The sequence below is a fragment of the Balaenoptera ricei genome, chromosome 8, assembly GCF_028023285.1.
Source record: "Balaenoptera ricei isolate mBalRic1 chromosome 8, mBalRic1.hap2, whole genome shotgun sequence".
In the NCBI taxonomy this organism is placed as follows: domain Eukaryota; kingdom Metazoa; phylum Chordata; class Mammalia; order Artiodactyla; family Balaenopteridae; genus Balaenoptera; species Balaenoptera ricei.
Genome location: NC_082646.1, coordinates 58,515,931 through 58,531,588, shown reverse-complemented (window position 1 = coordinate 58,531,588; position 15,658 = coordinate 58,515,931). Strand labels below are relative to the sequence as shown.

General features: G+C 35.1%; 1 protein-coding gene across 2 annotated transcripts in view; it reads left to right on the top strand.

The window, feature by feature from the left end:
* The window catches only part of ACER3 (alkaline ceramidase 3), a 197,902-nt gene that overhangs the window by 75,483 nt on the left and 106,761 nt on the right, over positions 1-15,658 (top strand). The window contains exon 2 of one of the 2 annotated variants that reach the window (XM_059930750.1): positions 2,967-3,077. In XM_059930750.1, the coding sequence (XP_059786733.1) occupies positions 2,967-3,077 (111 nt within the window). Of the gene's footprint in view, positions 1-2,966; positions 3,078-15,658 lie in introns of those variants that run through there. The other variant, XM_059930752.1, reaches the window with a different exon arrangement.

Sequence of the window (15,658 nt, the reverse complement as noted above, 5' to 3'; positions counted from 1 at the left end):
GTTCTTTTTCTGGTTCTTTTAGGTATAACGTCAGGTTGTTTATTTGCAATCTTTTTTCTTAATATAGACATTTATTACTATAAACTTTCCTCTTAGAACTACTTTAGCTGCATCCCATAAATTTTGGTATGTTGTGTTTCCATTTTCATTTGTTTCAAGATATTTTTTATTTACCTTTTGATTTCTTCTTTGCCCCATTTGTTGTTCAGGAGTGTGTTGTTTAACTTCGACATACTTGTGAATTTCTAGTTTTCCTCCTATTGTTGATTTTTAGTTTTATGCCATTGTAGTTAGAAAAGATACTTCATATGATTTCAGTTTTCTTAAATTTTCTAACACTTGTTTTGTGACCTATTATTATCATCTGTCCTGGAGAATGTTCTGTGTGTGTTTGAGGAAAATGTGTACTCTGCTGCCTCTTGGATGGAATGTTTTGTATATGTCTGTTAGATACATTTGGTTTCAAGTGTAGTTGAAATCCAACTTTTCTGTGTTGATTTTCTGTCTGGATGATTCTATCCATTGTTGAAAGTGGGGTATTGAATTCCCCTACTATTGTTGTATTGTGGTCTACTTCTTCCTTCAGATCTGTTGATATTTGCTAAATATATTTAGATGCTCTGATTTAGGTACATATATATTTACAACTGATATATCCTTTTGATGAATTAACCCTTTATTATTACATAATGATCTTTTTGTCTTGTTACAGTTTTTGGCTTAAAGTCTATTTTGTCTGATATAACTATAGCTACCTTTGCTCTCTTTTGGTTTTTACTTCCATAGAATATCTTTTTTAATCATTTCACTTTGAGCCCATGTATGTCTTTAAAGCTGAAGTAAATCTCTTGTAGCCAGCATGTAGTTGGGTCTTGTTTTTTTATCCTTCCAGTCATTGTATGCCTTTTTTTTTTTAAATTTATTTATTTGTTTTATTTTTGGCTGTGTTGAGTCTTCGCTGCTGTGCACGGGCTTTCTCCAGTTGCAGCAAGCAGGGGCCACTCTTCACTGCGGTGGGTGGGCCTCTCATTGCAGTGTCCTCTCCCGTTGCGGAGCACGGGCTCTAGGCACATGGGCTCAGTAGTTGTGGCACACAGGCTTAGTTGCTCCATGGCATGTGGGATCTTCCTCGACCAGGGCTCGAACCCCTGTCCCCTGCATTGGCAGGCGGACTCTTAACCACTGTGCCACCAGGGAAGTCCCTGTATGCCTTTTATTTGGAGAATTTAACCCCTTTACATTTAGAGCAATTACTGATAGATAAGGGCTTACTAGTTTCATTTTATTAATTGTTTTCTGGCTGTTTTGTAGTTCCTGTATTCCTTTCTTGCTGCTTTCCTTTGTGAATTAACGATTTTCTGTAGTGGTATACTTCAATTCCCTCCTTTTTGATTCCCTCCAACAACAATCTTTTGTTGTGTCTAATGTAGGTTTTTGCTTTGTGGTTACCATGAGGCTTACATAAAACAACTTATAGATATAACTGTCTTTTTCACACTGATAGCAACCTTGCATACTAAAACCCTATCCTTTTACTACACCCTTTTAGGATTTTGATATCACAATCTACCTGCTTTTTATTTTGTATTTATTAACAAATTATTGTAGCTGTAGTTATTTTTAATACTTTTTTCCTTTCTTCATTGTACTAGACTTAAGTGATTAATACACCATCATATTACAGTATTACAGTATTCTGAATTTGATTATGCTTAGCTTTACCAGTGTGTTATACATTTTCATATATTTTCATGTTACTAAGTAACATTCTTTCATTTCAGCTGGAAAATCTTAAATGTAAGCACTTATAGCTGTAAATTTCCCACTCAGCACTGCTTTTACTACATCCCATTAATTTTGGTATGTGTGTATTAATTTTAATTCATCTCTTATGTATTTTCTAGTTTGGTTGGTGATTTCTTCTTTGATACATTGGTTGTTTAATAATATTTTGTTTAATTTCCACAGGTTTGTGAATTTTCCAGTTTTCCTTCTGTTATTTTTTTCTAACGTCATTCTTTTGTGATTGGAGGAGGTATTTTATATGATACTTTATATCTGCCTTTTTAAGTCTATTGAGACTTAATTTATGGCCTAACATATGCTCTATCCTGGAAAATGTTCATGTGCACTTGAGAAGAATGTATGTACTGTTGTTGTAGAGTAGAGTGTTTTGTATATGTCCATTAATTGATATTTGTCCTGATATCAGCTCCTATGTTGAAAATCACAAATTTGGAATTTTGAATGTATTGTGCCACTATATTCCCAGAATAAATGTATAAAATACTACCCAGAATCAATATACAAAATAGTTTAGCCATCTTTTTCCCCATTTTACTATTTGTTTCTGCTATTACGATTTCTATTGTTTCTTTGCTATTCATATTTCAGCTTTGTTTTTGTAAAGAGAGGATCAAAAATCACATCAAGATCCGTTGCCTTTTGTGTTCACTAGAAACAGAAACTAGGAACTAAAAACATTGCCACAAAAATTAAAGTTTAAGAAGAGATGAAAAATGCAAGCTCTGATTTGTTGTCATTCATTTCAAGAGACAAATTAACTCAGTTCTGTATTTTATCTTGTCATACTGTTATCCATGGACCACCCTTTCAGTAGCATTGGTGTAAGCTGCTTTTCCCAACTCACTTTTTGCTTATCTTTGAGGTTCTTTCTGAGATACTTTTGCTTTTTACCTTGAGAGTTTAGAAGTTCCTTTAGTGGATGTTCTGGTTGAAAATTCTTAGTTTCATTTGTCTGAAGGTATCTGTATTTTACTTTGATTTTTGTAAGAAATTTTTGTTGAGTAGAGAACTATTTTCCTTTAGCACCTTGTAAATATCTTTCCATCATCTTTCTAAGAAGTCACCTACTTAATTTTTGCTAAGGGCTAACTGTGTATATCTTTATTTAAAGTAGTATTGATTAATCTCATTATCTTCTTGTGTGTTTTTTTTTTCTATAGGGAATACAGTGAGTAACCTGATTATGATTATACCTCCAATTTTTGGTGCAATTCAGAGCATTAGAGGTGGACTAGAAAAGCGGTACATTGCTTCCTATTTAGCACTCACAGGTATGTATAACACTTCATCTAAAAAATGATGTGAAAAGAGATGATGTACCATATTCAAACAGACTGTTTTTCTCATTCTTTCCTAAAATTGTTTCTCAATTTTGTGTTGTTTATTATACAACTTGAGCATATTCTGAAACTTCTGAATTAAAACTCCACAAATCTTGCCAGTATTTGAACTGTATTTTGAATAAATTAAAAAAAATAACAAGATATTTCAAGCATCCAGAAAAGAACAGGGATAATATAACAAATATATCCATGTATCTCGCCATCCTTCTTTGTCAGATCTTAACACTTTGCAATATTTGTTTCAGTTTTTACTTTTTCTTTTTTAAAGAAATAAACTGCTATAGATAAAGTTGAAGCTCCCTTTCTACTCCTGCTTGATTTTATTCCCATCTTCCTCCCAGCTCACCCTGATAGAGTTAACCTCTATACTGAATTTATCATTTTCTCACGTTTTTGTGTTTATACTATATATGTATATATCCTTAAAATATGAAAAATATCATTCACATATTTTAAAACTTTTTGTAAAGGATATTCTACTGTATCTGATCTTCTGCAACTTACTGCTGTTCCTCTACTTGTCTGTGAGACAGGGACTGTGTCTTAGTTATCTTTGTATCCCTATTGCCTGGCAAGTTAGTGGTCCTCAATATATGTTACATGGAGGGATGAGTGAACTTTACCAGAGCCTAAGATGGGAAAATCACTCTTTCATGTCCTTGCATTATCATCATAAAGACAAAAATAGCAAAGAAAGTAGATTCTAGTTTGCTTCTTTTATGTAACTTTCTAAATTAAACACAATTTCTTTTGTTTTAGTTCAAGGTAGATATTATTTACACATGGGCAGAAAGGACCTCTAATTACCACAAAACTGTAAGCTGTAGTATATCATATCAGATTTTATATAATTATATTAGTCATTGCATATGAGAGAGTTTAATTTCTGAATCTATTTCTCATATGTGTGGTGTTTTGAGAAAGTTACTTCATTCATCTTCAGAAGGAAGACTTGTCCACAAACTTAGCCCTTTGCTTTAATTCCTGGGATGTTTTAAGAATGTTTATAAAATACCAACAAATCACAATCAGTAATAACAATAAGAATAAAAAGATTTGAGGGACTTCAAGGTTGCCCTAGGATAATACTGCCCTCCTGAGTTAGAATTTGTCCACTCATCCTTCTAGAAAACCATACAGATTAAGAAGGAAAGTAAATAAAACCACACTTAGCCCACACTTTCAGCCGTACTAAGAGAAAAATAATACCATGAACGTCAAATCATTTTTAAACAAGAAATAAACACCACATTCTAGCAGAACTGTCTTTAATGTTTTAGACTTGGGGAGGTTTGAAAAACTATATGGAAAAGAGGAGAGAAGAGTTGAGGGCTTAATCTGAGAAAACACCAATAGAAAGAGAAAGCTTCATGATAAATGCAAAATTTCTGAAAACATTATGAGACCGAGTAAATCATAGTACTTGATAAAGTACACAGTACTTTAAAGCACATAGTAAAGAACTTGAAAGTGTACAAGACCTAAAGTGGCAGTTTGGGAAACGTATTACTTCTGGGAAAGAAATAACTAGAAAGAGGAAGATAGCCATTGGAGATGTGTAAGTGTAGAGAAAGAAGGAAGTTAGAGTGAGGAATTAAGATCCTACCGAAACAAAACAACTATAAAATACATTAGACCCTTCTCCCTGCACCCCGCCCCGCCACCAAAACAAATAAATGTATATGAAAAAGGACACTAACCTTTATTATTCAGAAGGGGGCAGGCTTGAACTTGAAATCTTTTAACCAACCCCAAACCTTTACTCTTTCCACAATTTGGACCCCCCGCAAAATCAGTCTACATCCATGCAAAGCTACTGTAATAAAAAAACAGAAAATGAGAATCAATACCTTTTGGCTCATGGATGTTCTTTCCCCACAACTAATTATAAAGCAGAAAGAAACTGCAGCACAATACTCCTAACTGAATTAGCCTCAAACCAATAAATGAATAAATATATAAAAACTAATAACACCAATAAAAATTAATTAAAAAAATAAAAAGTAATAACAGAAATAGCTTCCTCACCCCCCAAAAGAAATAAAATTAGAATTGATTAAACTTAGGAAAGAAATTAAGCCTGAATTACAATGTGTTGAGTATTTAATAAGGGCTATTTAAGAAAGACAGAGAAACAAGCAAGAGAAAGAAAATGAGATAAAGAAATAAAAAGGGTCAGAGAGACAGTGATTGAAATGGAAGACAGACAAAGAAGATTCAATACAACTGTAATTGGAGTCCCTGAAGAAGAAAAATAAAACAATGAAACAGATCTTATATTTAAAATTATAATTTTCAAATTAATTTGAAAGAAGACTTTTTGGAAATGGAAGAAGACCCAAATCTAGATATTGAAAAGTCCATTTTTGTCTCATAAAACTGACTTGGAATGGTCAACTCTGAAAGAGACTAGTAAAATTACTGGATTTTAAAAATGAAAAAAATCCTCACAGCTCAAGGGAAAAAGACCAGACTACTTATAAGGGCAAGAAAATTAGGCTGGCACTAGACCTCATCAGCAACATAAAAAGAAAGGCATCAGTGGAACTGCATTTTTAGTGCAAACCAAAGATTTTATATTCCAACCAACTTGTTTTTCAGTTATCCAGGTTATAGAAAGACAGTTTTAAACATACAAGTACTCATTGAAAACTGTACACATGACTCCTTCCTGATGAATCCATGAGTACTGCTCTGTCTGATTTAGTAGCTGCTAGCCACATGTAGTAATTTAAATTTAAATAAATGAAAATTAAATAAAATGCAAATTTCAGTTCCTCTGTCACACTAGCCACGTTTCAAGTGCTCAGTACCCATATGTGGCTTATGGCTACCGTATTGGGCAGTGCAGATATAGAACATTGCCTTCATCACAGAAAGTTCTACTGACTGCATTGTACTAGAGAATGATGTTCATCCAACTAAGAGAAGACTGGGCGAACTTGGGCAAAATGTCTGCTGATGAACATTTAACACATTTAACTATAGATCTAAGACTAAAACAAATGTGATAAGGACTGAAGAATAGTATATGGACATTATATGGTCTGGTAAAGTAGAGAGAATGTAGTTTTTTAAATGGGAGAAGGAAAGGGCAAAGTAGAATAAGTTCATTGACTATTGCCTATGTAGTAAGTTGAGTATTGAAGAATATGATCTAAAAGTAACAAACTAGATAGTAAAAGGTTAAGAAAAAAAAGGGGGGAACTCAGGGTACTATAAAAGGCATAAGTACAAAAGTAACCCCTAGGCCAAAAAAGCCTCTTTTCTAAATACCAAAAGAATTAAGTGCAAAAAAGACATTTCACTTAGAGAAATACATTAAATATAAAGTAATATATGTAACTATTATAATGAAACAATATGACAGAGTTGAGATTAAACATCAGTCATATGAATCAAAATGAATCAGCTTAACTTAATATCAAAAGAAAAAGATTTTTGAATTTGATCAGCAATTAGGATTGAACTTTATGCTATATACAAAAGACACATCTAAAACTAAAAGTGATTCAGAAAAGTTAGAAACAGTAATAATAAGAAAGCAGGGGTAGTGATCCTGATATCATATAAAGTAGAATTCCCTTCAAAAAGCATTGTGTGACAAAGAAGGATGTTTTTAATGTTGAAGCCATGATTCAAAGTGAAAATACAAGTTTTTAATAACTCTGTACCAAATAACACAACCACCACTATTATATGGCAGAAACTACAAGAGATAACAAAGAGAAATAGATAGAAACATAAGAATAATAGAAGATTTTAATATGCCACACTCAGTACAAGACACATGAAGTGAACAAAATATATCAGTAATATCTGGAAGACCTAAAGAGCATAACCAATAAAATAGATCTTACGGCTTTATACTGAACTTTACACCCTTGTAATAGAGAATATACCCTCTTTTTGAAGTACACATAGAACATTCATAAAAACAAAACAGTAAGTTCTGTTAAGTAGAAATATTAAAACAACATCCTCTGGTCACAGTGCATCCATGCTAGAAATTAACAACAAATTCAAACCATAAAAAAGCTCTTCCTCTTTGAAATTTTAAATCCTCTGTTAACTCTTGGTTGAAAGGGAAAATAGAAATGGAAATTATAGGAGTCCTAAAATACAGTTGTAACAAAAAGTCTGCATATCAAAATCTATGGGGATTTATATAAAGCAGCCATCAGAGGATAATCCATAGGCTTAAACAATTAAATAATAAAAGATAAAAACTAAAGGTGAAAAATTAATTAAAATCCCAACTCACAAGGCAAGAAAAAGACTGCAAAATAAACCAAATGAAAGTTTAAGGGAGGAAATTATAAAGATAAAAGCAGAAAGTAACAAGATAGAGAACAGAAAAACGTTCTAATTAATGAATCAAAATCTATTTTTTTTTAAGAAAAAGTAGACAACTAGCTAACTTTAGAAAAAAGGAAGCAAACATAAACATTAAAATAAGAAATGACAAAGAGGAAATATCCACTGAAACAAGAAAAAAAATTTTAAACCTCTATGTAAATAAATAAATTTAGAATTGGATAATTTCCTAGGAAAATACAGTTTGTCAAAATTGACCCCAAAGATAGAAAGCTTTGAACAAACCAATTTCTGTATAGGAAATAGAGTAACTTATTAAGGAATTCCTGCACAAAAGTACTGGGTCCAGATAGTTTCACAGAGAGTTCCAATAAACCTTCAAAGACTAGATAGTCCCAATGCTACATAAATTTTTTCAAGCATAGAAAATGAAAGAAAACTTCCAAATTCTTTTTATGAGGCAAACAACATTGTTATATAAACCTAATAAAAATGCCATAAAAAAGAAAATTAAGGACTAATATCGTGAATGAATATCAGTGCAGATATACTAAGTAAATTATTAGCAAACAAAAAGGAATGATACTTTTTCTAAGTACTACTGATACATGTAACAACACGGATGAACCCTAAAAACATTATGCCAAGTGAAAGGAACCAAAACACGCAAAGGACCACAGATTATATGATCCTATTCATATGAAATTTCTAGAAAAGGCAAAATTATCGAGTTAAAAACAAATAATTAGTTACTTGGGGTTTAGAGTGGATGTTGACTGCTAATAGGCATAAGGGAACTTTGGGGGGTGATGGAGTTATCACAGAACTGGATTGTGATGATGGTAGCACAACTCTTTAAATTTACTAAAACTCCTAAAACTGTACACTTACAATGAATGAATTTAGTGGTATATCTCAGTACTTGTTTAAAAAATAAAAACCAGTGGACACAGGAAATGGAGGAATGTGCACACTGTGTGAAAGAAGGAGGGATATTTAGTCCTTACATCTCAGAGGTGGTGTTGAAGGAAGAAAGAAAATAGAGCAGAAAAACAAACAAACAAATAAACAAAAAAATATATATGTCAGTGTTAACATGTATAGGTGCTATAACTCTTCTCTAGTAGAATACAACTACTTTTCCTGTTGTCCTTGACAGGTAGAATCCAGGCAGCCACTCCTGATTGTTCAAGATTAGATGAATCCTATTTGTCACTCTGAGTTTGAGGATTTTCTGTTCTCTCTTAACAAGGATCCATGTCTTATTAAGTGATTTCCTTTGCATGTTAAAGACCTAAAGTTATTTTTTGATCTTTATACAGATACGATGATTTGAGAAACTATTCCACATACAGTAATCTGCCCTCTTCTAATATTCTTGTGAATACATGGAGGAACATATTTTCTAAATTATTTTTTCCTGTAACCTTCTTCCAACTGAAGAAAGTTGGGGGATAATTTTTAGACAGGTCTCTTTGTATCAGTGTCTCTTCATGGAAAGTCATCCTTATAAAGTTCATTCTCTGAAGTTCAGAGAAAACCCTTGAGCTCAATTTCTTTCTTATAATGTTTTCCAATTACATCACTAATATACATTAACAAGTCCTTATCCAAATCCTTGGGACCAGAAGTATTTCTGAACTCATATTGTTTTTGAATTCTAGAAAGTTAATAGACTGTTTGCTATAGTATATTAAGCCCACCAAAACCTGGGACAGCACCCTGTAGGTGAACATATCCATATTGCTGCTTAACGTGTGAATATTCACAGTAACTAGGCTAAATAATCACTATAAATAGCCTCATGTCCAATTAGGTCAGGTTTTGCTATCAAATGAATTTGTGCCAAACTTAAAGGACAAAACATCTTTTGGCTTTAAAAGATTTTTTGGGAATTGTATTATTAAACAAGATATGTAAGTTTATCTAACTCTCTGTTTTCTTCTTTTAAAAAGTAGTAAATAGTAAACAGAATCTAGTCCGACATTAGGGAAATAAAACACCAAGACAAATGGAGTTTGTTCCCAGAATGGAAGACAATTCAAATTTAGGAGATCCATTCATGCAATTTACTATATTAATTGATTTAAGAAGAAAAACCACATGATTATCTCCATAGATGCTGTGAAAGCCTTTGTCAAAATTCAGCAACCATTTCTGATTTAAAAAGAAAAACTAAAGAAAACAGAAATTCACCAATCCTGTCTTAACATGATGATATACACACATCAGTCCTAAAGCTAGCATTTTACTCAGTGTGGAAGCCCTAGAAGCATTCCTATGAAGGTCAAAACAAGGCAAGTGTGTCTGTCTCCACTGCTATTTAACAAAGTACTGGAAGTATTAATCAATGCATTTATACCAGAGAAAATGATTAAGGACTGGAAAAGAAGGAAAACTATCTCTATTTACAGCTATCATGGTATTCCTGAAAACTCTAGCCTAGAAAATCAGTTATCAAACAAACAATTATTATTCAAACAATAAAACTATTTAGTTCGGTATTAGGTTTAAAATGATCACAAAAAGCAATAGCCTTCATATATACAAACAATCTCCCATTAGATATATAATAGAGAAGAAAATCCCATTTAAAATAACATCCAAAAGGATAAATATCAAAAAATAAGTTTAACAAGATGTGTGTAAAACCTATATTAAGAAAACTTAAAACACTTCTGAAACACATGAAAGTAAACCTGAACAAATGAAAAGTTGTTCTTGAATAACTTAAGAAAACTGAAAAATGTCAGTTATATCTAATAAATAATACTAATAAAAATACCAATAAGTAGGGGGCTTCCCTGGTGGCGCAGTGGTTACGAGTCAGCCTGCCAATGCAGGGGACATGGGTTCGAGCCCCGGTCCGGGAAGATCCCACATGCCATGGAGCAACTAAGCCTGTGCGCCACCACTACTGAGCCTGCAGTCTAGAGCCTGCGAGCCACAACTACTGAAGCCCGTGAGCCTAGAGACCACGCTCCGCAACAAGAGAAGCCACTGCAATGAGAAGCCCGCACACTGCAACGAAGACCCAACGCAGCCATAAATAAATAAATAAATAATTTAAAAAACCCAGTAAGTATTTTTTAATTAAACAAGTTGATACTAAAGTTCATATTAAAATATAAACATGCAAAGATATCTAAGCAATCTTTAAAAAAGAAGAGCCAGAAGGATGTACTAATCCTCCTATATATTAAAACATACTGCAGGGCTTCCCTGGTGGCGCAGTGGTTGAGCGTCAGCTTGCCAATGCAGGGGACGCGGGTTCAAGCCCTGCTCTGGGAAGATCCCACATGCCGCGGAGCAACTGGATCCGTGAGCCACAACTACTGAGCTCTGCGCGTCTGGAGCCTGTGCTCCGGAACAACAGAGGCCGCGATAGAGAGAGGCCCGCGCACCGCGATGAAGAGCGGCTCCCCGCTTGCTGCAACTGGAGAAGGCCCTTGCACAGAAACGAAGACCCAACACAGCTAAAAATAAATAAATAATAAAAATAAAGGAATTCCTTTAAAAAAAAAAAAAATCTATAAAAAAAAAAAAAAAAACATACTGCAAAACCTGCCTCAGTAAAATAGTAGAGTACAGATATTTTGATAGATAATACAGTGGAATTTAAAAGAAAAAGCATAAATAGACCCAAATCCATATTAGAGTTTAGTGTATGGTAAAGATGGCATCTCTGAGCATTGGAGCAAAGATGAATATTTTAATAAATGATATTTGGAAAAAGATAAAATAGATGTATACCTTACATTATACATGTGAATATGTTCTAAATTGATTAGAGACCTAAATGTAAAAACTAAAATCTTGTGGGACTTCCCTAGTGGCATAGTGGTTAAGAATCGCCTGCCAATGCAGGGGACACGGGTTGGAGCACTAGTCCAGGAAGATCCCACATGCCGTGGAGCAACTAATCCCGTGCGCCAGAACTACTGAGCCCGCATGCCACAACTACTGAAGCCTATGCGCCTAGAACCTGTGCTCCGCAACAAAAGAAGCCACTGCAATGAGAAGCCCGCGTGCTGCAATGAAGAGTAGCCCCCACTCACCGCAACTAGAGAAAGACAGCATGCAGCAACGAAGACCCAACGCAGCCAAAAATAGATAGATAGATTTAAAATCTTGTAAGTACTAGAAGAAAACATGTGAATTATTCTATATTCAGTGTGTGGGAAAGTATTTATAACTATCATTCAAAATCCAGATGTAATAAAATGTTGGCTAATTAAATAAATTAGCCAACCATACCTTTGGCATGGCAAAAAATACCATATGCAAAGTCCAAAGCAGAAGACCAAATTGTGAAAATATTTGTGACATACACTAAGGATAGAGGTTTAATATCCCTGATACAAAAATGACTTTTAAATATTGAGGATAAAAAGGACAAAACATCCAATAGAAGTAAAGACAAAATATTCTCCAAAAAAGATACTACAGAATAGCCAACATATATAAGAAAAGATATCCAGCTACACTGATACATTATTTTTCTTTTATCAGATTGACAAAAAGTGAAACACTTGACAACACACTCTTGGCAAGGCTGTGGGAGAAATAGGTACTCTTCACACATTGCTGGTGAGAATGCAAAATTTTTGTAGGTGAATTTGTCAATATCTAACAAAACTGTATATGCATTTACCCTTTGACTCAGCAACCACGTTTATTTATTTATTTATTTATTTTTTTAACTTATTTTATTTTTGGCTGCATTGGGTCTTCATTGCTGCATGCGGGCTTTTCTCTGGTTGCAGTGAGCGGAGACTACTCTTCGTTGTGGTGCATGGACTTATTGTGGTGGCTTCTCGTTGGGAGCACGGGCTCTAGGCACGTGAGCTTCAGTAGTTGTGGCACGTGGGCTCAGTAGTTGTGGCTCGCGGGCTCTAGAGCACAGGCTCAGTAGTTGTGGCGCACGGGCTTAGTTGCTCTACAGCACGTGGGATCTTCCTGGACCAGGGCTCGAACCCATGTCTCCTGCATTGGCAGGCGGATTCTTAACCACTGCGCCACCAGGGAAGTCCAACAACCACATTTTAAAAAGTTTTCTGTGAAGATATATCTCCTGTAATTCAAAATTAAATGTGCACAAGATTATTTATCACAGAATTATTTTTAATTACAAAATAATGTAAACAACCTAAAAGCCCATATGTTGGAAATTGGTTGAATAAACTGGTGAATCTACACAGTGAGTATTATGAAGATACAGAAAGGATGAGGAATGTCTCAGAACTGATATGGAGTGATTTCCAGGACTTATTGTTAAGTAAAAGATGCAGCATGGGGCTTCCCTGGTGGCGCAGTGGTTGAGAATCTGCCTGCCAATGCAGGGGACACGGGTTCGAGCCCTGGTCTGGGAAGATCCCACATGCCGCGGAGCGATTAGGCCCGTGACCCACAATTGCTGAGCCTGCGCGTCTGGAGCCTGTGCTTCGCAACAAGAGAGGCCGCGATAGTGAGAGGCCCGCGCACCGCGATGAAGAGTGGCCCCCGCCTGCCACAACTAGAGAAAGCCCTCGCACAGAAACGAAGACCAAACACAGCCATAAATAAATAAATAATTAAAAAAAAAAAAAGATGCAGCATGTAAAAGTACGCGTGCGCGCGCACGCACACACACACACACACACACGGTATATAAATTTTTTTCTTGGAGAAAGAGGGGAAATCAAATATACATACATCTACTTAGTTTTTCAAAAAGAGACATAGAAAGCATGAACCAGAAAAATAATGAAATTAGTTTCTACAGGGGGGTGGGTGGAAAGGCTAGAGGAGGGAGTGACACTTCTCTGAGTAAACCCTTTTGTATTTTTATTTTTGCAACCTTATTATGATTTCACATATTCAAAGAATATAATTAGATCAACCAGAACAGGAGTTGGGGAAATTAGGAAGAGAGACCCTAAAATTGAATACAAAGAAAAACAAATTGCAAAAGACACATCTGATAAAGGACTGTTAATCCAAAATACACACAGAACTTTTTTTTTTTTTTTTTTTTTTTAATTAATTAATTAATTTTTATTTATTTATTTTTGGCTGTGTTGGGTCTTCGTTTCTGTGCGAGGGCTTTCTCTAGTTGTGGCAAGCGGGGGCCAGTCTTCATCGCGGTGCGCGGGCCTCTCACTATCGCGGCCCCTCCCGTTGCGGGGCACAGGTTCCAGACGCGCAGGCTCAGTAGTTATGGCTCACGGGCCTAGTTGCTCCGCGGCATGTGGGATCCTCCCAGACCAGGGCTCGAACCCGTGTCCCCTGCATTAGCAGGCAGATTCTCAACCACTGCGCCACCAGGGAAGCCCCACACAGAACTTTTTTGTACATAAAATATAAATGTAAAACTCAATAATAAGGAAACAAACAATCTGATTGAAAAAATGGACCAAAGACCTTAAAGACACCTCATCAAAGAAGATACACAGATGGCAAATAATATGAAAAGTTGTTCCACATCATATGTCATCAGGGAAATGCAAATTAATACCACAATAAGATCCTACTGTACATCTATTAGAATGGCCAAAATTCAGAACACTGACAACACCAAATGCTGGCCAGGATGTGGAGCAACAGGAACTCTTACTCATTGCTGGTGGGAATGTAAAATGGTACAGCCACTTTGGAAGACAGTTTGGCAGTTTCTTACAAAACTAAATGTGTTCTCACCATACTATGCAGCAATCACTCTCCTTGGTATTCACCCGAAGGAGTTGAAAACTTATGCCTACACAAAAGCAGCTTTATTCGTAAAGCCCAAACTTGGAAGCAACCAAGATGTCCTTCAGTAGGTGGATGGATTAGGAAACTGTGGTACCTCTAGACAATGGAATATTATTCAATGCCAAAAAGAAGTATGTTATCAAACTGAAAAGACATGGAGGAACCTTAAATGCATATTACTAAGTGGGAGAAACCAGTCTGAAAAGGCTACATACTGTATGATTCCAACTATATGACATTCTGGAAAAGACAGTACTGTGGAGACAGTTAAAAGATCAGTGGTTGCTAGGTGTTGGGGGGGAGAGAGATGATAGGCAGAGGACAAGATTTTTAGGATCATGAAACTATTGTGTATGATACTGTAATGGTGGATACATTTTTCCAAACCCATAGAATATACAAAACCAAGAGTGAACTATAATGTAAACTATGGATTTGGGGTGCTAATAATGTGTCAGTGTAGAGTCATCTATGGTAACAAATGTACCACTCTGGTGGGGGGGGTGATAATGGGGGAAGCCAGAGGGTTGGGGGTGGTGAGGAGGACCGGCATTATATGGGAAATATATGTACCGTCTGCCTAATTTTGCTGTGAACCTAAGACTGTTCTAAAAGAAAGTCTTAATTTTTAAAGTGTATTGTACTCTTTATCAAACAGAGAACATAACCACATAAGAGGAAAGTTAATCCATTAATCCAGTTAACTTTGAAATGGTTTTCTCATATACCCAATTTGAAAACAGAAAGAGAATTCAGTGAGATATTGAACCTTACTTTACTAACTTTATTTACTATGTATTTATTTATTTACTTTTTATTGTCAGTAATGGTATGAATATAGCAATTCTGAAGTTATCTTTGCATTTTAGGATTAAGCAAATGTGGAAATATATTTATATTGTTGGGGGCTAGGGTTCTCATGTAGAAGAAGGAGATACAAATTTGGATGGAGGAAGGCAAGGAAGAACCCTGAAAGAACATTGAAATCTGAGGTATCAGCATGATTAAAAATAAAAAAAGATTTCACATGTTCTATTCTCTGAAAGGGTCTGGAAGCAATGAGTCTTAAGTAGCAATGAACACATCTAGTGCCCACACCTTGGTTTCTAAAAATCTTTCCTCACTAAAAGGAGCTAAGGCTTCTTGGAGAAATGCCTCATTTCTGGGATAAGGCAGGGAAAGCGCAAGATGAGTCTGGAACATCTTGTCACTCCAGAAAGTAAGAAAGGGCTCAAAAAATGAGGGAATAATGTCAAAATGACACAGAAGACAGTTTGGCCAAAGTGAAAATTTGAGCTTCCAAATGGAAAATGACTGTAATGGGTTATGTAACACATGGTATAAAAAAAATGCACAAGCTCATACTGATACTAACAAACAAATGGTGTGAGAAGCGGAAAGCTTTTTTTTTAAAGAGTAGAATTGCCAACTAATAAATGTAAACAGAATGATAGGGTTTT